The sequence below is a fragment of the Ochlerotatus camptorhynchus genome, unplaced genomic scaffold (assembly GCF_037179485.1).
Source record: "Ochlerotatus camptorhynchus isolate MF236.1 unplaced genomic scaffold, CSIRO-AGI_Acam_v1.1 ptg000350l, whole genome shotgun sequence".
NCBI classification, from domain to species: Eukaryota; Metazoa; Arthropoda; class Insecta; order Diptera; family Culicidae; genus Ochlerotatus; species Ochlerotatus camptorhynchus.
In genome coordinates this window covers 82,018-107,297 of record NW_027040838.1, presented here as the reverse complement: position 1 = coordinate 107,297, position 25,280 = coordinate 82,018, and the positions used below count along the sequence as shown (strand labels likewise).

The window sequence follows — 25,280 nt, the reverse complement described above, 5'->3', positions numbered from 1 at the left end:
GCCACATATCCTTCGCCCAGAACGAAGTGCGGTTCGAGGTGTGGCACGGAGCCCCATCTTGTTGAAATACAACATTTGGCCCGTACTGTTCTTTGATCCACGGAAGAACATACTTACTTAAAATCCCGATGTAGACTTTCGTGTTGACCTTGTCGCCATCTGGAATGAACACCGGGTCCATTTTTTTGCCATCGAAAGCCACCAATCCAAACACCATAACGCTAGCAGGCTGCTTGGTCAGATACACGTTCTTGTGCTCGTCGGCCACGTCTTTTACCGGAAGAGAACTGATATACCAGTCGGTTCTGGAATTTGATACGGGATCGATGGTAAACATGCTCTCGTCGGTGAACAGGATTACCGGATTTTTTCGCTTAAGGAAGTTCAAGGTTTTCTTGCATCCTTCGACTCGTAGCTCCCGGATGCGGTTGGTAATCATGTGCGTTTTTCCGTGCCCTCGACTTCGCCAATCCTCGGCAATCTTCCTTTACGATCTTCCGTGCCGTAAAGTCACTGATCCCGTGTTACTTTGCCATTTTCCTTATTGGACGCACTGGATTCACCCGAATATTCCTCTTGATAGCAGCGATAACCCTCAGAACCCGAGCTGACCTCGGACGACCTGTGGCCACCTTCGCGGATAGTTGTCCTTTCTTTTCTCGGTCTAAAACCCTTTTGACGGGTGATTAAAATGTCTTTTTGCGACATTTGCGCGTCGGACTAATCACGAATACGCTGCCACTTCGTCATGGTGCAACTGTCAAACTAAGTAATCATTTTCTTTTATACACAGCCTACTACGGTATGAGCTATAGGTTACGTGCATGCAAAGAAAACCAAGGCATTGTATGCACAGGTGAAACGGGAACCTTTTTTGTACGCAATGGAACGATTTTGATATCGTTAATAATCCACCATCAACTAAACCTCTCAGCAGCCGGTAGAATTATCTTCTCGGACTGGTCACAGTATCAAAACGCATCGCTTGTTTTGAAACACATACTCACAATCACTACACTGATAAAATTTCAAAGATTGTTTTTATGTGTCCCACACATGAATTTTTGCAATGTGATCAACAAATCGTATCTATGTGTCGGACACATACTTAATATGTGTACACATAAAAGCCATGTGTAACCACACATACTATTCATTTGACACTTAAATTTCATGTGTGCTTCTGGGTGGATTCTGTTTATGTGTGGTCACATGAAAATCATGTGGAATTTTACATGGAAATTCGCCAATAAAAATGTGTGGAATTCTATTAGTGTACATTTATTCGACTTGTCAAATTAAACTACACAATTATACAAAGGAACATGAATCTTCTGCGGTTACCGCGAAGATATGAAAATGACCGGTAGTCTGTTCGATGACCTGTTCGTGACTATCTTCCCCTTTCGATGGAGAGCAACGCAACAGATCCAAAGAAGCTGATCTGTTGCGAGAGAAGTGACGTCATGGATATCGATGGTCTGGCAAGCCAGGTCGCTACTTTAATCGGTCGTGAACGTCATCTCTTTGATTCTCTCTAATATTGAATGCTATCTAAGAATGCTACAAGAAGAAACAAATAAACCTAAACTGGCCTTCCGAACGATATCCCTTATTCTATTCGATGGATGCTATTCAGTGGATGGTATATAACAATAGCCCATACGTAAACAACTCTGTCTAGTTGTTGCGCCGGCAGACTATTGAATTTGTCAGCTGTTAACGATGGCAGGGTTGTAGCTAACCTGGAATCTCGCTTTCAAACTTGCTTTATCCGACAGCGCAACATGTAGCGTATCGTTTAGTGAAATACCTGTAGACGTCTTACAGGATGCGTCGAAGACAACGCGAACCTTGGCGGTGGTGCTAGCCTCCTTGACCACAGAATGATGCGGTAAGTAACAACGTTTTACCGTCTCTTGTGGTTCGTCTACCTTCCGCATATGACCTAATGCGAGGTATTCATCCATGAACGTGCCTTCAAGACGTCAAAAGACGATGTCCCTTGACTCGCCCAGCCGTTGAAATTCGTCTCCATCCTTCAATATTGGAACAGTATATCGTCCTTCTGCGCCACGTTGTACTGTTCGGGTGAACAGTGTTTCACAGCGAGTTTGTTCTGGTGAATAGGCCCGTGATGACTCGACCTCCTCACAGGACCAAAACCGAGCCACCATCCTTTGAAGCCCACACGTTACAAGTGATCGGCTGTCGACCAGATATTGGAGTCCCTCCGCAGACTACCCAGCCGAATACCGATTCTGTTAGCATTGGCAACTGTTTGCCCAGTGATAACTGACGACCCGTTTCGAAAAATTCAAAGAACGCCTCAATGCCAAGCACTAAGTCCACATTCCTCGATATCAAGATCGTTCCATTGCATCAGCAATTCGGTGTTGGAGCTCTGTTCAAACCAATCCACTACGTCATCGAAGGTGAGTCGGGCACAACATTTGGTATATTAACGATTATTTTCGTTAGTAAATAGTGCGTAACTTTGACACAGTTATCTGGGAGTCCCATACTGGGACCTTAACCTAGTGGTTATGATTGTGTGTAGCTCCTCCTTTGCCTTTTCGATCAACAAGGATCAACCAGGGTTGCCACATTTAAATCTGTATTTCTTCTGAAAAAAAAATCTGTAAATCTGTATCTTGATGCAAAAAATCTGTATTTAAAATCTGCATCAATCGTTGAACAAATATTATGAAAAATGCTACCGTAAAAAAATTGTTATTAGAAATTTTACTTTACTGAGCATATATTCCCAATTCATCAAAAAATTTGCATCCATACTAATAACCAACTAATTAATAGCTGATGTAATAAATTCTTTTATTTCAAATATTTTCAAACACCGAGCCTTGCACAGTTGAAAACTATTTGCTTTCCGCATAAATAACTGAATTCTTCTAGGTAAACAAAACATTTTATATTAAGTGTACCTCTTATAATGTATAATGTATATTGAACACACACTTTCTGTCATTTCGATATCATCATATTTTTGACAGAGAGGATCTTGAACTAATATTTGTTTAAGCTATTTAATCAATTTTCAGAACATAAAGTCAATATCCTAAAGAAGCTTTAAGTTACTGGATGAACATAAAAACAACTCAGAAATTGGTAATGTTTATAAATTATCCCACTAAAGTTTCATGTAGCATTTCCAACCAACTCTGAAAATCGTACATTTCACGAATGAAGTAGCAAAAACACTTTGAATGGTAATGTATTTTGTGCACACTGAATACAATGTATGCTCAATGAAAACTTAAATCGTACTATGATCTAAAAATAATTAGGACATTTATTTGGAATTCAGTAAAAATCTGTATAATCTGTATTTTAGATAAAAATCTGTAAATCTGTATATACAGATTCTTGGTCCTGAAATGATCCAGAAAATCTGTAAAATACAGAATAATCTGTATATGTGGCAACCCTGGGATCAACCTTACCACGTTTTTTTGAAGAAATTTTCAATTGACGGCAACTGAGAAACATAGGGAGTGTTGAAATCTTGGATATTGCAGTTCGATATCATTTATCGTCCTGCTTGCAAAATTCTTGCGAATGGAACGATGTAAAGTCAGCTCAAAACACTGCATATTCTTCAAATGGGACTTCTGACTCTTGTTCCAAATTTTGCTGCTTCTCTCTGGACTTCAAAATGTAAGCACTTAATGCCAAATTTACGTGGTCGTATTTTTCCCCCTACGAAACCTAAGGAAATCAAAGTTTGATGCAATTGGGTTCTTTAAAGGTATTGAAGTAAATGCATATTCGTAATCTGCATTAAAAATGTAACCCAAACCCAAAATTTCATCAATTTTGGTACACTGGAACTATTTTAAATAAGTACGATTACATTTGCAAAAATCACCTTATTAGCACCCCTCGGTGTCACTTTATATGGGAGCGAGCTGTCAGTTTGTTAGTTTAGTGTCAAACAGTGAAGTTATTATTTTGTTTTCAATCTTGATTTAAAAATCAAGATGAAAGTGTGTGGGTTCGAAAAAAATATCGCTGTGCTCAGAAAACGAAGCTCTTTCAGATGATCTATAACAACCGATATATTTTTCAAAGTTAAAGAACCCAATTGGTTCCAAAAAATTAGAAAATGTCCAAGGAAGGAAATGTTACATACATGTGTCTTCTAGCTTACCACAGTTTTGCTGTGTGAATCAAGGTGATGAATTTGTTAAAGTTAGCTACATAATTATAAATAAAGCACATAAATGGTTAAGAAAATAGTAAAACATGATTTCAGGAGTGCTAGGAACACATAGAATTATAAACCACGGTAGAATTATTTAAAAGAATTGACAAGCCCCTTGATCCCCATTCTCATTTTACAGCTGGTATAATCAATTTAAAATATCGATGTCCTTCTATACCACTTGAAATCACTGAAATGGTGTCGATTTTTGATGATCGAGTTCCACATATGTTATGTGACTAAATTGACCTGAAAAAGAACTGGAATCACTGATAAATTCGAAATGTAGTGGCTTGCTTAAAGCTTCAGTGGCGCCATCATGACAAATGCAAGCGCATTCCCAACTAAAACCTTATTTGCGAAGAATGTGATGGTGAGTGTTGTCTGTTTGTCTGCGATACCATGTATTTTTAAGGCAACAAAGTCGGTCGCGACATGAAAGTGGTCTGATTTTGATCCAGAGTTAACAGAGAGAATCTGTTAAAATTAAGACTTCATTCAATGAGTATTGAAAATTGCACGATTGTTCAACTGTTGCTGTGATAAACAAAATTATCACCGATTGTCTGTGAAAATCGCTTTCCCTAACACAGATTTCAAAATCCAATTCCATCCGGTCTCACCGAACGGTGTTTATTCAATGACCGCGTGTGATGAGTGGTGGTGTCCGGTCGACGTCAGCTATGAATACACTAAAATAAATATCCTCATATTTGATTCGCCCTTAACCCAATCTTTCAAGTTAATAATGCCAACGAGTTACTCGAAATAGTCGATGAAAGAGCCGTACAACGAACAACCCAAACCCCAAGACTCAACCGAAGTGAAACAGCTTTTGGCGTCAAATGATGTTTTAAAATTTTCACCATCAGAGCAGAGAACAGCGAAAAACGAACATCAGAATAGTTTCCACTGAGAGTAACATTATTCACTCCTTTTCTCCGGTCCATGTACATATAGTTTTCAACGCTTCAAGCGTTATAAACATTTGCATATTTCAGTCGCTTCCCGTTCCAGAGTTCCCCGTTCAGATCTTGCGTGTCCTATGTGTGTGTGTGTGTGTACGTGAATGAAAGTATGTATGTGCATAACCACACCGACAAACATCCATCACAGATGGTTCGGGATGGGAAGTGGAACTGCTACTAACGAGGGAACATTTACTTTCCACAGCTGAAAAATAAAAAGCGTCAGAAGTTCTGCGTTTCTGCACAACAAACTTTCAAGCCAAACGGGAAAAGGCGGATGCGACTCGGAATTTCAAACATGTTTGCTACATTTCCGACGATGCGAGAAATATCCCAGCATATTGTACGCGTACAATACAACAAATGTGCACATGGCGTGGGAAAACGAAAAGCTGAAGCTGAAAGCTTTCCCATAGTTAAAACCCATCTCATTAATTGCATTAATTCGCTGCAACGGGAGGAAAACTTTGAAATCGGTGAAATTAGCGAGAACCCTCTCCTGCCACATGTGAGCATCTCCTTTCCCAACCGAGAATGCATACTAATGAGCCCACTTCTCTTCTAGAGTGTGCCCAAAATTCATGAGATATTCAAATTCAGAAAGCCCTCCTCTCTCTCTTTCTCTCAAGAGAGTCCTTCTAGAACTCGCTTCCTACTTTGCAATGAATATGTTTAACAGAAGAAAAAGAAAAAAAAAAGAAAGTGCAGCCATGCATGCATTTCACATAACCTACATGTCACCATCAGCCCCCAGCGACGAACCGGCGAAAAACTTACATCAAAGTCCTTTCAAAATTAAAAAAGTTTACTCCGGATGTGTCGGAGGAACGCGAATGGCAAAAAAAAATGGCTCTCCAACGCAGCGAAAAGAATGTGAGATAACTCGAGGATCGCTCTCTGCGGGCGGAAATGAACTTCTTCGGGGCTCAGTTCCCTTTTTGATCAATGCGCCATGGGCGGAATGCTGTTTCGATGCACAAAGTTCACGAACCATGGGAAACTTATTTACTGGACGGAAAATGGTACATCCGCAAGTGGTGATGATGATGATGATGATGGTCCCACCTCTTACCCCTTCAAAGTATGACATCTCAACCAGATTAGCAAACAAAAATGAACTGGTAACAAAGTTACAGATATGAATTCCCGAAAAAAAAAATCAGTTTCTTCACAACGATATAAATTTGAAAAAGCTTAGGTTTAGCTTCTCCCTTTTTTCCACCTCACATATTCACAAGTATTTCCAGCGACCAAGAGACCATTCTACACACTTATTTTGAGCCTGCTTTTTTCTTAGTGTGCCTCGCGTGTGCCGGTAGTGCCGACAGCGCTGTCATTGACTTTGGCTTTGTTTGTTTGTGAATAATGGCATGTTTGGCAACCCGGTTAATTGGACAGTTTTAATGTTTTGTGTGTGGTATATATTAGCGCTAGTGTAAGCAGGTCTTAACTTGACGCTTAACAAGTCAGCAATCCGTGTGTGCGGTCCCTCGCTGTAAGCGCAACAGTTCAATTCTTTGGTGCAAGAAATGGAAATATTTACCTTATTTGACAAAACCCAGGTAATGATGTCATTTGAATATTGAAAACAATTTGACCTACTGCTGTCATAATTACCTGAGATTTGTCAAATAATGTAAATATTTACACCGATTGCATCGAAGAATAAGTTGATCCAAGAGACGTTTCTCAGTGGAACTGACAGCTAGAAATCTAGAGTGTGTGAGTGATCTGGTGTTAATGGTGCTGAATGTAATCATAAACAAAGCAGAAATATGAGAATAAATGATATGAGAATAAACTGCCAGTTCTACTCTGATCTGTCAAAAGTTCTTGGTAAACAAAAAAGTCAGCTGATCGCAACTATCTCGTGGACAGCCTTATGCCGCTAAACGGAGGTCTCTATGGCAATGCTGCATAAACACATACCGGCGACTCTGCATCCACTTTCGGACCAGCTCTTCACAAGGTAAGTCGCACATTTTGTTTTGAAGGAACAGTACAACAAGCAATCGAATCCGAACCAAGGTGACGATCCAGAGGCTGGACAAGCTGATACCGGACTGGCTCAACCGGTGGATTCCACCGAGAGTCCGACCGCTGCAGATGCTTAGCAAAGCCAACATCGAAACGCATCTGAAGTCTACAGCCGCTGTGACAAACTGCTGCTTTGAAACCCCTGGAGCTTTACCGGGGATCGAAATCGGCTGCGAGGATCAACGATGGCTACCTGCAGATAATCGCAACAACATGAGTGCACGGTTTAAGGTGGCCAACTGGATGTGAAGAAACGGAATGAAGCGACTATTTTGCTCGGGGAATTTGAAGACGGTTGCACTGAAGAATGCCACGTAAGCGATGCGCTACTAAAGGCTGGCATCTTCAGTGGTAGCACTGAGGAGCAGGTGGATGCATTCATAAAGTGCTCTGAAAAAAATGATTCCTGCTGGCAATTGTTTTCGCCGATGTTGCCTTTTACCAAAACTTAGTCTGTGTCCAGAATCCCGCAGCCACATTAAAATAAAGGCCAATAAAACTAGCCATCCGATTTCGAAGTGTGGGAAGGGCTGCAGTGAAACTGTGGCAATAAGTGTGCCATAGTGCCATTAAAACCCATTCCTTACTCTCTCCTCTGCCTGGATCCCCCCGGGACCACTGTGAAGCGACTACTTCGGAGGGTGATGCACTTGTCGTACTCTCAGCGCTAGCTGGCGTTGCTAGATCGCTGCTCTTCTCTCCATTTACGCTGCAGCACTGACATAATCTGCGTGACTGCCCTGCTGACGGCATTCCAAGAGTCCTCCTCTCGACACATTTCATCGTTGACATTTTCCACGTTAAGGACGGGCATCTCCGTTCGCACTGCCTCGAACCTTGGACAGTCGAAGACCACATGCTCCGGCGTTTCATCGACGTTGCCACACTCCGGACAGAGGGGTGACGCTGCGTGTCCGGACCGATGCAGGTATTTCCTGAAGCAGCCGTGGCCAGACAGGAACTGTATAAGGTGGAAATTGACTTCTCCGTGTTTTCTGTTCACCCAGGTCGAAAGAATCGGTATTAGTCCATGTGTCCATCTACCGTTCTCCGTCGTGTTCCACTGCTGTTGCCACCTAGCCAATGACTCCACTCTCACAACTTTCCGTACTCTTCCGGCTTCTCTCCGCCTGTAGCACTCGCTGTCCTCCGCCAGGGTGATGCCGATAGGGATCATACCGGCGATAACGCATACTGCTTCCGACGAGATGGTTCTGTACGCACTCACGACTCGCATGGCCATGAGCCGGAACGTAATGCTCAGTTTCCTTTGGTTCTGCTTCGTTTCCAGCGCTGGAACCCAGGCTAGACCTCCATATCTCAGTATCGATGATGACACACTGGCCAGAAGACGACTCTTGCTACTGCTGGGACCAGCGTTGTTCGGCATGATTCTAGCTATCGCGTTGATGGCCTTCGAAGCCTTCTCACAGGCATATTCGACGTGGCTGTTGAAGTTTAGCCGGTCATCGATCATCACTCCCAGGTATTTTAACACACGCTTCGAGGCTATGGTGTGCTCCCCGACGGTGATTTCTGCCCGCTGTACCGCTTTACAGTTACTGACCAATAACACTTCCGTTTTGTGGTGGGCTATTTGCAGCTTAGCTCCTTTCATCCAGTTTCCAATCATGTCGATTACCTCGGTTGACAACACTTCCACCTCTTCCAGCGTCTCGCCTGTTACCGTCAAGACGACGTCGTCCGCAAAGCCAACGATCTCAACTCCTTTGGGCAGTTTCAGCGTTAGCACGCCGTTGTACATCCCGTTCCAGAGTGTTGGACCAAGAATGGAGCCTTGTGGAACTCCCGCTGTAATCCTAATCGATCTCTGTCCCATGTCTGTCTCGTAGACCAGAACCCGGTTCTGGAAATAACTCCTCAGGATCCTGCACAGGTAGTCAGGGACCCTTATTCTATGCAGTGCTTCGGCGATGGCCTCCCAGCTGTCGCTGTTGAACGCATTCTTGACGTCGATCGTTATCACGGCGCAATATCGATCTCCTCTCCGCTTCTGTTTGGACGCCTTTTCAGTTCTCTCGACCACTGTCCGAATTGCATCCACACTCTATCTCCCTTCCCGGAATCCGAACTGCCTCTCCGACAATCCGTGCTCACTCTCCATGTATTTCGTCAGCCTGTTTAGGATGATCCTCTCCAAGAGTTTTCCGAGTGTATCCAGCAGGCATATAGGCCTGTACGATGCTGGATCCCCCGGCGGTTTTTCTGGTTTCGACAGCAACACTAGCTTCTGTATCTTCCACCTGTCAGGGAATTGACCCTCGTTCAGGCATTTCTGCAGCACCATCCTGAAAATGTCCGGGGATGACTGGATCGCCGCTTTCAACGCTACGTTGGGGATTCCATCCGGACTGGGAGCTTTCTTCACCTTAAATAGTTTCGCCACTGCTACGAGCTCCTCGTTGGTGACTTCGACGTTATCTCCCTCTCCTTCTCCGTACGGTGTAGGTGGCCAGGTTGTTGGGTCGTGCTTCGGGAAAAGTCCTTCCACGTAGACTTTCAGCTTCTCTGGGCACATTTCAGCGGGCATCGTTGGACCTCTGATCTTCGCCATCACGACTCGGTATGCGTCGCCCCAGGGGTTGGCATCAGCGTCTCGACACAGCTTCTTAAAACAGTTCGACTTGCTCTGCTTTATCACTCGTTTAAAAGCGGCCCTGGCCGCTCGAAACACTTCTCTTCGTTCCTCTCTGTCTGCTTCCGTTCTTGCTCTCTGAACACGTCTTCTGGCTCTGAGACAACTAGCGCGGAGAGTGCTAAGTGCCTCGTTCCACCAGTAGACTGGACGACGTCTGTTATTTGGCTCCAGTTTCCTCGGCATGGTCGTGTCACATGCTCTCACTAACGTTTCTGTCAGCTCGTCCGCATTTAGATCTACGGGACTCCCGTCCACACGAAGTGCCTCAACGAACAAATCCTTGTCGAAAGCTTTCGTCTTCCACTTTCGGTCAAAAGTTCTCGTCCTCCGTACTGCCACAGTATTCCGTTGGCCGATGCTATATCGTATCGCCTGATGGTCGCTATGGGTATATCCTTCGCACACTCTCCAATCCATGTTTACCATCAGCGACGGACTGCAGAAAGTAACGTCGATAATGGATTCTCGGCCATCTCTGCGAAAAGTGCTGCTGGTGCCTTTATTGGCCAGCATAACTTCCAGTTTTGCCAGAGCTTCCAGCAGACTATGCCCTCTTGCATTGGAACACCTGCTTCCCCACTCCACTGCCCAAGCATTGAAGTCTCCTCCGATGACTACCGGTCGTCGTCCGACCAGCTCTTCGGTAAGTCCATCCAGCATCTCGTGGAACTTCTCCATCGTCCATGTGGGGGGTGCGTAACAACTACACATGAAGATTCCGTTGATTTTGGCGATGACGAAGCCTTCATATGAGCTCGCAACCACTTCTTGAATGGGGTATCTGCCCATAACTTGTATAGCTGCCATCCCAGCTCTATCCGCAACCCAGTATGTGTGTGTGTGTGTGTGTGTGTGTGTGTGTCTGTGTGTGTGTGTGTGTGTGTGTGTGTGTGTGTGTGTGTATGTGTGTGTGTGTGTGTGTGTGTGTGTGTGTGTGTGTGTGTGTGTGTGTGTGTGTGTGTGTTTTTTTTTTTTTTTTTTTGGCAAGGAGGAAACCTTCAAAAAGGCCATCGTGCCACCGCTTGACGACTGGGCGCACAGTCGCGGTGACACGGTGTGTGGGATTCTTACCGCACTAAAACCTCCTTTGACGCCTTGCCCTTTTTCCTCCGGAACCACTTGTCGTATTACTTCGGAGGGGGCCGTGCATTACGCACCTCACTTTACCTCAGCTAATTGGCGCTTCCAGTTCGCTGATCGTCTCTCCAATTTGTGAGCCATTTATCTCCCAGCGTCACGTTCTACTCGGTTATCCCTGGTGGTGGATACAGCCAACTCTGACGGAGAGTTCTCCTGGCTTCGGCTTTCAATTCGTACTTGTGTGAGCACATTACTACTTTCTAGTTGGTCTTCCCGCCATTTTCGCTGCAGCGCTGACATGATCTGCGTTACTGCTCTGCTGACGGCGTTAAAGGTGCCCTCCTCTCGACACATTTCTTCGACGACATTCTCCGTGCTAAGGGCGACCATATCCTCTCGCACATCATCAAATCTAGGACATTCGAAGACCACGTGCTCTGGTGATTCTTCCACATTCCCACACTCCGGACAGAAGGGTGACGTTGTGTGTCCGAACCGATGCAGGTACTTCCTGAAGCAGCCATGACCAGACAGGAACTGCGTCAAGTGGAAGTTGACTTCTCCATGCTTCCTGTTCACCCAGGTCGAAAGAGTCGGTATTAGCCTGTGTGTCCATCTACCGTTCTCTGCTGCATCCCACTCCTGCTGCCACTTAGCCATCGACTCCGTTCTCACCATTTTTCGTACTCCTCTGGTTTCTCTCGTCATATAGCACTCGTAGTCCTCCGCCAAGGTGATGCCGATTGGGATCATACCGGCGATAACGCATACTGCCTCCATCGAAATGGTTCTGTACGCACTCACGACTCGCATGGCCATGAGCCGGAACGTACTGCTCAATTTCCTTTGGTTCTGCTTCGTTTTCAGCGCTTCAATCCAGGCTGGACCTCCGTACCTTAGTATTGATGAGGAAACACTAGCCAGAAGACGTCTCTTGCTGCTGCTTGGACCAGAATTGTTCGGCATGATTCTGGCTATTGCGTTGATGACCTTCGTCGCCTTCTCGCAAGCATATTCGATGTGGCTATTAAAGTTTAGCCGGTCGTCGATCATCACTCCCAGATACTTAAGCATGCGCTTCGAAGCAATGGTGTGCTCTCCAACGGTAATCTCTGCCCGCTGCACTGCTTTGCAGTTACTGACCAACATCACTTCTGTTTTGTGGTGGGCTATCTGCAGCTTCGCTCCTTGCATCCAGTTACCAATCGTATCTATCGCCTCGGCCGCCAACATTTCCACTTCTTCCAGCGTCTCACCGGTTACCGTCAAGACGACATCGTCCGCAAAGCCAACGATCTCAACTCCTTTGGGCAGCTTGAGCGTCAGCACGCCATTGTACATTCCGTTCCACAGCGTAGGACCTAGAATGGAGCCTTGGGGAACCCCCGCCGTGATTCTAAGCGATTTCTGCCCCGTGTCTGTCACGTAGACAAGGACCCGGTTCTGGAAATAACTACTTAGAATCCTGCAGAGGTAGCCTGGAACCCTCATTCTATGGAGCGCCTTGGCGATGGCTTCCCAGCTGGCGCTATTGAATGCATTCTTGACATCGATCGTAATCACGGCGCAGTATCGATTTCCTCTCCGCTTCTGTTTGGAAGCTTTCTCGGCTCTGTCAATCACTGTCCGAATTGCATCCACCGTCGATCTCCCTTTCCGGAATCCAAACTGTCTCTCCGACAATCCGTGTTCACTCTCCGTGCATTTCGTCAGCCTGTTGAGGATGATCCTCTCTAAGAGCTTTCCTACAGTATCCAGCAAGCATATTGGCCTATACGATGCAGGATCCCCCGGTGGTTTTCCGGGCTTCTGCAACAGCACAAGCTTTTGTACCTTCCACCTATCAGGGAACTGACCATCGTCCAGACATTTCTGCAGCACCATCCTGAACATGTCCGGGAACGTCTGGATCGCCGCCTTCAACGCCACGTTGGGAATTCCATCCGGGCCGGGAGCTTTATTCGCTTTCAACCCTTTCGCTGCTGCTATGAGTTCCTCGTTGGAGACTTGTTCAACGTTGTCTTCATCTACCTCGTCATATGGTGTAGGTGGCCAGTTCGTTGGGTCATGCTGTGGGAAAAGTCCCTCCACGATGACTTTCAGCTTGTTGTGACACATTTCAACCGGCATCGTTGGGCCTCTGATCTTCGCCATCGCAACTCGGTATACGTTGCCCCAGGGGTTGGCATCGGCATCGCGGCACAACTCCTTGAAACTATTTGACTTGCTCAGCTTTATCTTTCGTTTCAGTGCAGCCCTGGCCTCTCGGAACACCACCCTGCGCTCCTCTCTGTCTGCTTCTGTTCTTGCTCTCTGAGCACGCCTTCTGGCTAGAAGACAAGTAGCACGGAGGGTGCTAATTTCCTCGTTCCACCAGTAGGCTGGACGCCGCCTGTTCGTTGGCTCCAGTTTTCTCGGCATAGTTGTGTCACATGCCCTTGCTAATAATTCGGTCAACTCATTCGCACTTAGGCCCGGGACGCTGTTGTCTACCCTTAGAGCTTCGATGAAGAGATCCTTATTGAATGCCTTCGTCTTCCACTTCCGCTCGCTTACTTTCGTCCTCCGCATTTCCACCGGTGTTCGTTCGCCGATACTGTACCGGATCGCCTGATGGTCACTATGGGTGTACTCCTCGCACACCGTCCAGTTCATATTTGCCATTAGCGACGTACTGCAGAAAGAAACGTCGATAATGGATTCCCTACCATCTTTGCGGAAGGTGCTGATGGTTCCTTCGTTGGCCAGACTGACGTTCAACTTTGCCAGAGCTTCCAGCAGGCTATACCCTCTTGCGTTGGTACATCTGCTCCCCCAATCCACTGCCCAAGCATTGAAGTCTCCTGCGATGACGACGGGTCTCCGTCCAATGAGCTCTTCGGTGAGCCCATCTAGCATCTGGTGGAACTGCTCAATTGTCCATCTCGGGGGTGCGTAGCAACTACATACAAAGATTCCATTGATTTTGGCGATCACGAAACCTTCATATGAGCTTGCCACCACTTGTTGTATGGGATACCTGCCCATGACTTGTATGGCCGCCATTCCTGCTCTATCCGCCACCCAGTTACCATTATCGAGAGGGACTCGGTATGGCTCTGCAATGATTGCAACGTCGCACTTTGTTTCCGTTGTTGACTGCCACAACAGTTGCTGTGCTGTGTTACAATGATTGAGATTTATTTGGGTTACCTTCATTATTGCTGGCCCACCATCGCCTTCTTGAACTCAGGGCACCTGAAACTTCCCGTCACATGGCCATTTCCGTCCTCCTTTTTGCAGAGCATGCACCTCGGTTGCTTTGTACAGTCTTTTGCAACGTGCCCCTTCTCTCCGCATTTCCTGCACAGATCAGATCTGTCAGGGCCTTTGCAGTGTCTCGCCTGGTGACCGAAGCCCATGCATTTGTAGCATCTCTCCATTTTCTTAGATACCCGAGGAATAGCTTTCAACGGGCACACTGACCACCCAACCTTGATTCGGCCAGTCTTCAGCAGCTCGTTAGCTGCGTCCGAAGAAAGTCGTATCGACGCCGTCTGCGTGCCACCATACGCCTTTCTCAACCGAATTGCCATCGGTACGTCTCCCAGGTTGCATTGCACCTTTAGCGCACTTTTCAACTCGTCTTCTGTTGTGATCTCGTCCAGATCCCTGCACTCGACCACTGACTCCTGGGATAAGGCTCTTACGTTCGCCGTCTCGCCAAGAGATTTTTCGACGAGCTCCTTAAAAGCTGAGCTCTTAACCGTAGGGTCCCTTTTCAGCTCGAATAGCATCTCGCCTTTCTGGGTTCGCCTGGTTTTCACCACATTCTCGCCTAGTTGTTTCAACTCCGGATCCTCTCTCACTTTCCGGAGGAGTGCTGCGTAGGACGTTTTGTCCTTCGCCTCAACAACCAGAGCGTCACCCTTGCTTCTCTCCCTACGAGGCCTAGGCTTCTCCTTATTCTTCCTGTCTTCCTTCTTCTTCTCTTCCTTCTTCCTCGCTTCTTCTTCCTTCCTCCTCGCTTCCTCTTCCTTCTTCCTCACTTCATCTTCCTTCTGTTTTTTCTTCCTCTCCTTCTGGTTCTCGACTTTACGCCACGCACCATTTTCTCCCATCTCCTTGATGCCTTCCTCGTCGTCCCTGCGTTTTTTGGGCTCCTCCTCATCTCCTGGCGTGTCCCTATCTCTCTTTTCAGGACGTGGATTTGTGGGTCCCTTCGGAGTCTCATGTGCTTGAGCCAGTCTTATGCTCTCCTTGGCCTCCAGCAGAGCCTTTTCGGCATTTTCGGCCCTTTTTCTCCACTCTTGACATTCCCGATCTGCCACTGTTATGCCGGATTTGATACCGGTCACAAGTTGCTTGATCTCTTTGTGTACGTTGTTTTTATCCTTCACGAACACATAGAGATCATCGATCTTCCTCCTGACCTCCGTCATTTTGGTTCTCCCGAGCTGCAGTTCTTGGGATTTGCTACTACTGGATATTGGTGTGAATATCTGGCTTAGCCCAACGCCTGGCTGCTCTTCTTGAAACTTACTGCTGCTGCTGGAACTCGCAGTGACCCCCAGGTTCGACACTGGTGATCTCTGTAATATCCCACTCCTTGCGAACACGTTTGCTCCTCCGTTTTCACTGTCTGGCGTCTTGCCGTCGTTCTTCATATTTTTTTTGGTATTTTCTTTTTCTTCATTTTTGTTTTTTTCTCCAATTTTATCCATTCTGATGGGTCCCCCCTTCGGGCCGCTATCTCCACTCGTTGTATGTAGTCTCCTATCGTGATCCCATGGTTATCTATGCAAGCAGGGAGGCCATGCTAGGGTTGACACGGTCCTTCATGGGGGCCGTGTTCAGAGCCAGATCGGCGTAAGTCAGGAATGTTACATCTGAGCCTACTACTCACCAATCACCAATTGGTGACGAGTTTTGAACGTATCCGGAGGCCTGCCAAGGTTTTACCGGGACGGGGGCAGCCGCACTATTAGCCCACTCGCCATTTCAAGAAGGTGTCACCCTTCTTTACTTAGGGAGCAGAATAGCACGACTGTCAGCCCTGTAGCGTGGTATCCAATCCATTGTGCCGTGTCGTGTCCATAGTTCCATGCCGTATCCAGTATGCCGTAATAAGGATCTTACTGGCGTCGATCCTAATGTGCCGGTTGGCACTCCTGCGGGTTGACGAAGCATTTCCTCTATCGCCGTGTTATGGTTACCGCGCCAGTGTTCGCGTCGCACCCCCTCACTTTGCTATTGTCAGAAGGACAACATTGCCCAGGCTACACCACGGGGAGGCGTGAGGTAGGAACTTGTGAGAACCAGAGCTAGGTTGTCAACTCACCATTTGTAGCCCTGTGTGTGTGTGTGTGTGTGTGTGTGTATGTGTGTGTGTGTGTGTGTGTGTGTGTGTGTGTGTGTGTGTGTGTGTGTGTGTGTGTGTGTGTGTGTGTGTGTGTGTGTGTGTGTGTGTGTGTGTGTGTGTGTGTGTGTGTGTGTTCAATCTAACCCCTACTGGCATTATGGAAGACACATTCTAACTCGGAAAACGCCTAAATGTATGTATCACCTAATTAATCATCGCTGATCAACCAATGATTTTTTGTAATTTTCGATAACTTCGATTGGATCTGCTTAAAACGTTTCAGAAATTAAGTTTAATTATTACTTTAACTAACTCTTTGGTTATTTTGGTGCTACAAGAATTGTTGACATGCTTAGTAATGTTTCGAAAATGACCAATTTCCCATACATTTTTGTATGGCGTCCTTATATTTATTTCCGAAGGAGAAAATCACATTTCCATTTATTTCCCCTGCGTACATGATGCAATTGGTCATTTCTATGGGTGATATTGTAGCATGATAATGTGGCTTCCAAAAATACATGGTTTAGAATTCCTCTGATTCTTATATTTGGTAGGCGCCATGCTTTTTTATGTGTCTTTATATTTATTTCCGGGAGTGTATATACTAGAGATTTCGCGTTTTGAGAGAATAATATAGTAATAGAGTACAACAAACTCAGGGGAATACAATACCTCCAAAAGTTTAAAAGGTATTAATTGTCACATACCTCTACTTTTACTTATTTCCTAAACTATTCCTCTCCTTGTCAATCTGCTTAATGCTATTGGTCTGCCTGCGTTTTCAAGTTAAAGACTAGATAAGAAGATTTATTCTACAACTTTAAAGGTTAGTTACCTCCCTAAGCGGACCCCCCGCATCCTAATTCTTTTGTTAATCTACTTAATGTCATAAGACTTTCTGAAGTCTCTTATTTAAGTTCATTTGATGATTATGATATCTCATTAGTCTAATTTAATAAATTATTAAAAGCTCTAATTCACCTAATCAATCATAACCCATGCTTTATTAAGTACCTGCACTTGTGCTTGTAATCTAAAATTAAACGTGTTTCAAGTACTTTTGATTTAAGCCTATACCTATTTATTAATCTTAGTTCGACCCAGGTAACACCCTCATGTGACTAAAATGCTTCATTTTGAAGTTAGTTTCCTAGCTGATTTTTAAATTATATAGGGTATATGTTCCAATTACGCTCTCACGTTTCCACTATGTCGCACCACAAAAATACATATGGGTATGTCACAATAGAAGCACACCACAGTGGAAATCCCGAGCCATAGTTCAAACACTTATCCCAAATCAAAATGAAGCACATATAAAATTAGTTACAATACCATGTACCAAAATGGTTTTTAACATTGTTCCCTGAGTAATACCACAATGAAAACAACAATGAAAGCTTGTCACGCAAATAGAAGGAGCACTGTTGGGCACTTTCTGAAATATTTCAATAGTATAATTCCCTTACAAACCCAAATGAATCTATCTGCGTAAAAATAAATAAAATAAGAGTGATTTGCGGCAAAACCCGCCAGTATCACACCCAACGTCAGTGCCTATACGTAAGCGTACTATGACGCGGCTCTCAATAAAAGGAGTAACAAGTGTGATACTATCACTGCTAGACTAGATCTTTGGTTCCCTCATGCAGTGGTTTATCAGAGAGGGGGAGCTTAGTAATCCTCATTGCCTGCCTATGACGCCATTCTATCGCGGCGTGAGCCAGCAACGCCGACCATAAACCCACCGTCTCCAACACTCCACTATAAAGCATGAAATTAAGCCCGCCAACCAACAGCAAGTTGCAAAAACTAGCCAAGGGTAGGGCATGTAAACACTACCGTTATCATATGAATAATGGTACTGCAAGAACACTTCCAGATTTCGAAATGTGATGTTTCAAAATCTGGCGCGTATTTAGTAATATATGGAAATATGCATTTATGATTGATTTATAATTAGATGGATCTCACCAAATTCTGCCTCCGAAAAAAAACACCGGTTTGTTCACTCGCGGTAATCAAAAAAATCTTCCGCGTTATTTTTTCAACCTAACACAACATTTTGAATCACATGCGAAGTTTTCCATTTGCACCGAATTCCTGCCTAACACCTCATTCGCGTGCATCCTCCAGAAGGCAGAACGCCAGCACCAAGAGAGGAAAAAAAAATCCCCGGTAAAACTTTTCTTGGGAGGGAGGCAAAAACCGACACCACAGCAACACAGTTTCTCGAAACAAATTATTGTCCCAGTATTCACGTTAATTACAATATCACTTAAAGCTCATTAAAACGTAATAGATTTTAATTTACGCTTATCCACACGCGAAAACTAATATTTTTTGACTTGGTACAATTCTAAAATATGCGGAAAACAGATGAAATCAGCGCCAGCGAAAACAAAACAAACCGTTCGCGGGCAGAGCCTACTGCACTCTTCTGACCAACCCCTTGATTGTCAGCATCAAAAATCGAAATTAATCTGAAGATTTTTGACGTAGGATTACGTCTTTCGGCAACATATTGGGGGTTCAATTTAAAAAAAAACCAAAATCGACCGCGTTACGAAAAGTAGTCAGGTTATGACCACTTATAACTGTCAATGGCGGATGGATTTTAATTCTTAACAAGCCAATCGATTGTTAATGTTTCTACGAAGCTGCTCAAATCAATACTTTATCAATTTTCAATATGTCACTAATGAAAATTACACAAATGTCCAACTGTTGAAATGTTTATCAAAATTATCACCGATTGCCTGCATAAAGAGTGGTTTCCCTAACATAGTCGCCAAATATTGATTCCGAGCACGTAATCCTACGTCAAATCTACGGTCGTGTCTTGGATACAACCTCTTACTTTTTTCAAAAAAATATCTGTAATCTGTAATACAGATTTCTGTATCGAAAATTGTCTAAAAATCTGCACCATGCCAGAAAAATCTGTAGATGTGGCATCACTGGAAATGACTCGCTGCTAAACACCAGATTGTTCCAGAACACTAAACATTGAATTTCCAACACAAAATCAAACCAATTTCAGGATCCTAGACATTCTAGGGATTACTTATTTACTGAATCCATTGACATTGAAATGTCAGTTGCCAATACAAAACTGCGAAGCTTGAATAATTATCCTTCTCTTCATTCTCTTTCTCCCCCTCTGCAGTGCTATCCCACCAAGACGAACCAACAACAACAACAACAACAACAACAACAACAACAACAACAGCAGCAGCACCCCCACCACCACCAGATCACAACACCAACCTCGTACCGGACCGAGTACGAACTGTCCGGATCGTACGTATCGCTCGAGTGTCCATCGCCACCCGGTCCGCCGGCATGCCTGACCGACAACAACCGGCGGGACCCGCAGGCCCGCCTGGCCCGATGCCTCCGGAATCTCTACACCGAGCTAGCCCTCAAGGAGCCGGTCCTGCCGACGTGGGTCCAGCCGGTCGCGCCGGGGCTGCTCTGTCCAGCCCGGCTGGAGCCAGAACTAAGACTGCACATCCATTCGCACGGTCTGAACGAGTGCATCTCGGTCGATCAGATCCTGGCCGCCGTTCAGACCAAGGATGGACCCTTCCTGGAAGCGCCCCGGCGGGTACTGATCGAGTGCCCTCCGTGGGTTACGCGTAGCGCACTGGCCCTCCGGATACTGCACGGCTGGAGCCGGGAACCGCCATGGCCTCCGCGAGGTCAACCCGTAGCGTTAGCACTTTTTATACCGTTAAACGAAATCAAGGGATCGTTAGCCAGTTATGTAGCGAAAGAACTATTACCTCGGGGTACGCAGAATCCGTTTGCATCCGGATTTGGGGGTTTCAATGCCGCGTGGAACTCGCTGGAGTCGTTGAAGAGCAAACTGCTGGTCGTACTGGACGGCTACGATGTGCAGAGTAAATCCAGGCAGAACAAATCCGTCCAGAAGGACGTGACGGATTTGCTAGAGGGAAGACTGTTCCCCGAGGCTAGGGTCATACTGATCAGCGTGACGTCGTCCTGCGCAGAGCTGTTGCCATTGATGCAGCGTCACGTCACCTTCGAAGGAATCACCTGGGGTCGATCGGTTTCCTTGCTAGGCGGCGGTCAATGGGGTGCTCCTACGAGACTAATCGATTGTGTTCAAGACTGTAGACATCTACGGAACATAGCGAGGACTTCGTTGGGCTGTCTAGCCATCTCGGCGATCTACGCGGCCAATGCAGGCGATCTACCTACGGACGAAATTGACGTTATCGCTTCCGTATTCAACTGCGTAGCTACCAACTCTTCGCACACGCAAGTCACCGAGCTCGGCAGGTTGGCTCTTTTCTGCCTGAAGACCAAGCGATCGACGGTCAGTTCAGCTGAGCTTAAAATGTACTGTTCGTCTCCGGAAACCAACATCATCGGATGCTTGGACAAGGCACCGGTCTTCGGGCGAACAGCGCGGAGAAAATCCGAATTCAATTATACCACCATTTGTCCAGGGATTGCTGAATTCCTTGCGGCCAACTACATCGTATCGCTAGCTAGTCGACCGGGCCTGCTCGCCGCTGAAGTTGCCGGTCTAGCCATCGGCGACGAAGTCGAACCGGAAATCCTCAAAGTGCTAACCTATGCCATGTCTCTCCTCGGCTCGCGAGCTCACCTATTGCTCTCCAAACTTACTCCGCTCTGGTTAAGCCCACAAACCATATTCTCCCTAGCCGTGGCCGGCGGTGAAACCGAGTCCAACCTCACTGCCCTTTGCGAAATCCTTGGAATATCCAAGTCCCCTCCGATACCTCCACTAGAGGCGAAACCCATCTGGGTGCAAATCAAATCCACAGCCTCTGAACTGCAAGGTTGGGGTCTGGCACTCAAGAGTCCAACCTGCACGCTCAAAAACCTGGAACTAGTCTACCAGATCGAGAAGAACATGCTCCTCGAGTCACGGAACGTCATGGACATCTTCCTCGATGCGCTGTCCAAGAACGAAAGTGTCACAACACTTCGAATAACTTCGCTGATCGAAAACGAAGTTCGAGACTCGGACATCAACTACCTAGCGACATGCATATCCAAAACCGTACTGAAACCAAGACTGGAGAGCTTCGAAGTTATTCTGACACTGCTGGAAGAAGATCCTCCCATACTGAAGCTGCAGTCCGTAGTGACGGGTCTTTGCAGAGCGATCCCTCGACAACCGAAACTCAGCAACTTGATCCTCGATCTAGGTCTTTGCACTTCGCAACTGGTTCAAATCTGCTCAATGCTCGAGAAATGCCCTCACGTCACAAGACTGTCCTTCCCGCATCTCCGTTGCGAACGTGGAGCCGTAGGCGCTCTGGCCAGTCTCCTGAATGCCCGGCCTCTGTCCTATCTAGCACTAGCCTCCAGTTGGGGAGCTCGCGACGATCCACCGTCCTCTAGTGGCGTCAGCATGGGTTCCGGTTCCGGTAGCAGCTCCGGAAACTCCGGCCTTATCAAACAATCTTCTCTAACCGGAGCGCCATCGCCTCGATCCTATCCAACCGGAATCTTCTCATCACTGCCCCGAGGAGTACTGAACTCCACCTCAAACATGGGCCGCTCAGCCACACTACCACGTCAACCCATGGAAGGACCACCGGATAAACGAAGCACGGACTCGGTCATCTCCCGAACTTGGTATCCTACTCCAGCTTGCGACGGCGGTCCTCACAACTCCGGTACACTTCACGAACTGCTTCTGGCGGCACGGGACTCCTACTCCCGACTCCATGGGCTGGACCTCAGCAAAGCTCAACTTTCGCTCGAGGACTCCATGTGCCTGGGGGAAACGGTTCGTGTATCCACTAATCTCCATTCGATCAAACTGGAAGGCGCCTCTCGCCTCAGCGAGATCCTGCCCACGGTGCTGGGTGCCAGCGAGTCACCTAGCCTGCAGATGCTCAGCCTTGGATCGCCCCGAATCGCCCTGGAGGATGCCGCCGTCGGAATGTCAGCACGTGCCTTGGGTAGTTGCATCACGCTACGACTGCTTAGCTTAGATGGCTGGAGTTTCAGGATAGAGAACGTCAGTACGCTCGCATCGGTACGGGGCTTCCTGTCGCTGACCTCGATCCGCGAGCTCGGCCTCAACAACTGTCGGCTCAATATATCGATGTTTAAGAGCGACGTCCAGATGCCGAGCAGTGCGTACGAGTGCCGCTCGGTCGTGAACCTCAAGATGGCGGGGGCTCAGGTAATTGCTATGGCATAGTCTGATTGTGAGTAGTTTGCAATGGTTTTGTTATTCACAGATTATCTTCTCCGATCACGTCTCGCTGAAGGGACCCCACATGTTACCCTATCTGACCGGTTTCGTGAATCTACGGGAGCTGGATCTGTCGGGGCCTGCGCGCACCGGTCTCGGCAGCAACACGTCCAACCCGTCGATTCTGTCCGATAAGGATATTATCGGTTTCTTCTCCACGCTCAACGCTCACTTTAGGTCTGTAAAAATACCGTTTCTTCAATCGTTAAGATCCCATTTGAACATGATTTTCCCACAGTTCGCTCAACACCCTGAAAATCTGCAACTGGATCGTGCACCTGGACGATGTGAATCGGACGCTGAAGGCCGTTTCCAAACTGTTCAAATCCAGCCCGATGAGCCACGTCAAGGTTGACGGGATCATCGTGCTGGACCGGCCGAAGAAGCAACGGATCGAGTCGCAGTTTATGCATGCCCTGCTCGCTTCGCTACCGCAGCTGCGGTGGCTGGGCCTTACCATGGCCGGCATGAACGAGGAACAGATTGCGGCGCTCGGGACGTACTGCGCCGACATCCGGGGAATGGAGATCGACATCAGGTGAGTGGGCGATGAAATTGGGTGGGGAAGTTCCTTGACAGATCGGCGCTTATGAGGGATCCGTTGAACAGCACACAAGGCCCGAACGGAATGATAGCGGAAGCGGAACGGCAGCGGTAGCTAGTAAGTTAAGAAACTAGTTAAAACTAGTTAAAACTAGTTAAAAGTAATTCGGTTGGACATCTTGACGTCATTTGTGACAACTGTCAAACCTTGCCGCTGCCGTTACGCTTCCGTGTGGACCTTCACTGCAAATATCCGTCCTCGAAACTACCATTGATTGAGCAGTTCAATCGATCATTCACATTTTAACTACAATTCGACCATTTTGGCCATGCGACCATCAAAATGGCGTATTCGATATTATCAAACAAATCATAACTCGAAAACGACACTTCCAATCAAAATGACGTCTGCACGCTATTTTCAAGCTACTCATTTTTGAGTCGAAAATCACTCAGTCCAGCCAAAAGGGAATTTACCCAGATGCTTTTACTCAAATTTGAGTAAACGTGCCTAAGGAGGAAGCTGGCTAACGGTTACTAAGATGATGACATTTGGCAACTGAGTAAACCTTACTCATTTTGATAGAAACGAATGAATACCCCATGAATACTCTACATTTCTCGATAATTTCGATACATTCCGGTAATCAGTCTGTTTGCTTAAGAGATGAACTAGCCTATGGCTAAAAATCTCTATAATAAAGGAAAAAAAAAGTCTGTTTGCTGAAGTAGATTTTTTTTAAAGGTTGATCCGGTATTATTTTAAAGATTTTTTTTCAAGTTCGCAGACTTTCCTGTTACTTGCAGAAATCTGCTTAAGTTCGCAGAATTTTTTTTGTGGAAGCAGACTTCACTGAAGTTCTCAGAATTTCCATAAGGTTCGTCGCCTTTACTGAAGTTGGCGGAATATTTTTATAATTCACAGAATTTTCTACAAATTCGCATACTTTCTTGGATTAGGTAAACTTGAATGCCACAAACTTCCCTGAAGTTCCCTGATTTTTCCTGAAATATGCAGAATTTTCGTAAAGTTTGCCGAATTTCCCAAAAATTTTGCTGAACTTTCCAGAAATATGTAGAATTTTCCAAGAGTTCATGAAATTTTTAAAACTTTCCAGAAGTTCTGAAGTTTGCCGAATTTTCCTGAAGGTGACCGACTTCACTGGCATTTGGCAGAATACTTTTGAAGTTCACAGAATTTCCCAAAGATTCGCGGACTTCCCATAGAATCGCCAATTTCCATGAAGATCGCAGACTTTCTTCGATATAGTACAATTTCTGGAGATTACAGACTTCCCTGAAGTTCCCAAGCTTCCCTGAGGCTCCCAGATGTTTCCTGAAATTTCTGAATAGGGATTCTTTGGATAGTTCTATTGCATTCAAGGCAGTAACAAGAGCTTCAGGAGAATCGGAAGAATTTTAGAGAACTTTCGAGTACTTCAGAGAAGATCAGGAAACCCTAGAGAGTTCCAGTAGCTTCAGGAAAATTACAAACAATAAGCCGGCGCCGGTGGTGTAGAGGTAAGCGTGACTGCTTTCTAACACCCCAATGGGTCTGGGTTCAATCCCAGTCGAGGTCGGTGGGATTTTTCTGAGGCATAAAAATCTCTGGTCACGTCTTCCTTCGGAAGGGAAGTAAAGCCGTTGGTCCCGGCCCATGTGTGTTGAATGGGTGCGATATCCTACGCAGGTGTGGAAGCTGCCTTCCTACACATTAGATTGCCGTCAATGGATGGCAATCGACGTTAAATAAAGGAAAAGAAGAAGACAAACAATAAGAAGAAGTTTCGAGAAATTTTTAAAGCTTCAGGAACTTCTTAGAATTTCAGAAAAATTTCAGAGACTACAGAGAAGATCCATGATCCCCAGGAAAATTGAGGGAACTTTAGGGAAGTTCAGAGAAGTTCAGGGAGATTTTGAAGAAAGTTGCGTGATCATCAGGGAAATGTACGAAAACTTCGAAAGAACTTTAAGGCAGTTCTATTTGAAGTGGTTTCGGATAAACTAGGACAATCAGCTCCTCAACTTCCGCTGCATACGTCTGGATGCATTCCACGAGCTCGTGCTCTTCCAGAAGAATCCATCATGAACTTCCAGGCAGCGAAGTTCAAGCAATCGAAAAGCGGCAACAAAAAACACGATCGAATTTTTCCTCC

The 25,280-nt window shown here is 46.0% G+C and overlaps 1 protein-coding gene across 1 annotated transcript in view; it reads left to right on the top strand.

Moving 5' to 3' along the window:
• Positions 1–25,280, top strand: part of LOC135709112 (uncharacterized) — a 494,499-nt gene that overhangs the window by 452,491 nt on the left and 16,728 nt on the right. Inside the window, exons 6-8 of the mRNA XM_065231310.1 lie at positions 19,483–22,509; positions 22,568–22,758; positions 22,820–23,119. Of these exons, the coding sequence (XP_065087382.1) occupies positions 19,483–22,509; positions 22,568–22,758; positions 22,820–23,119 (3,518 nt within the window). The remainder of the gene's footprint in view (positions 1–19,482; positions 22,510–22,567; positions 22,759–22,819; positions 23,120–25,280) is intronic.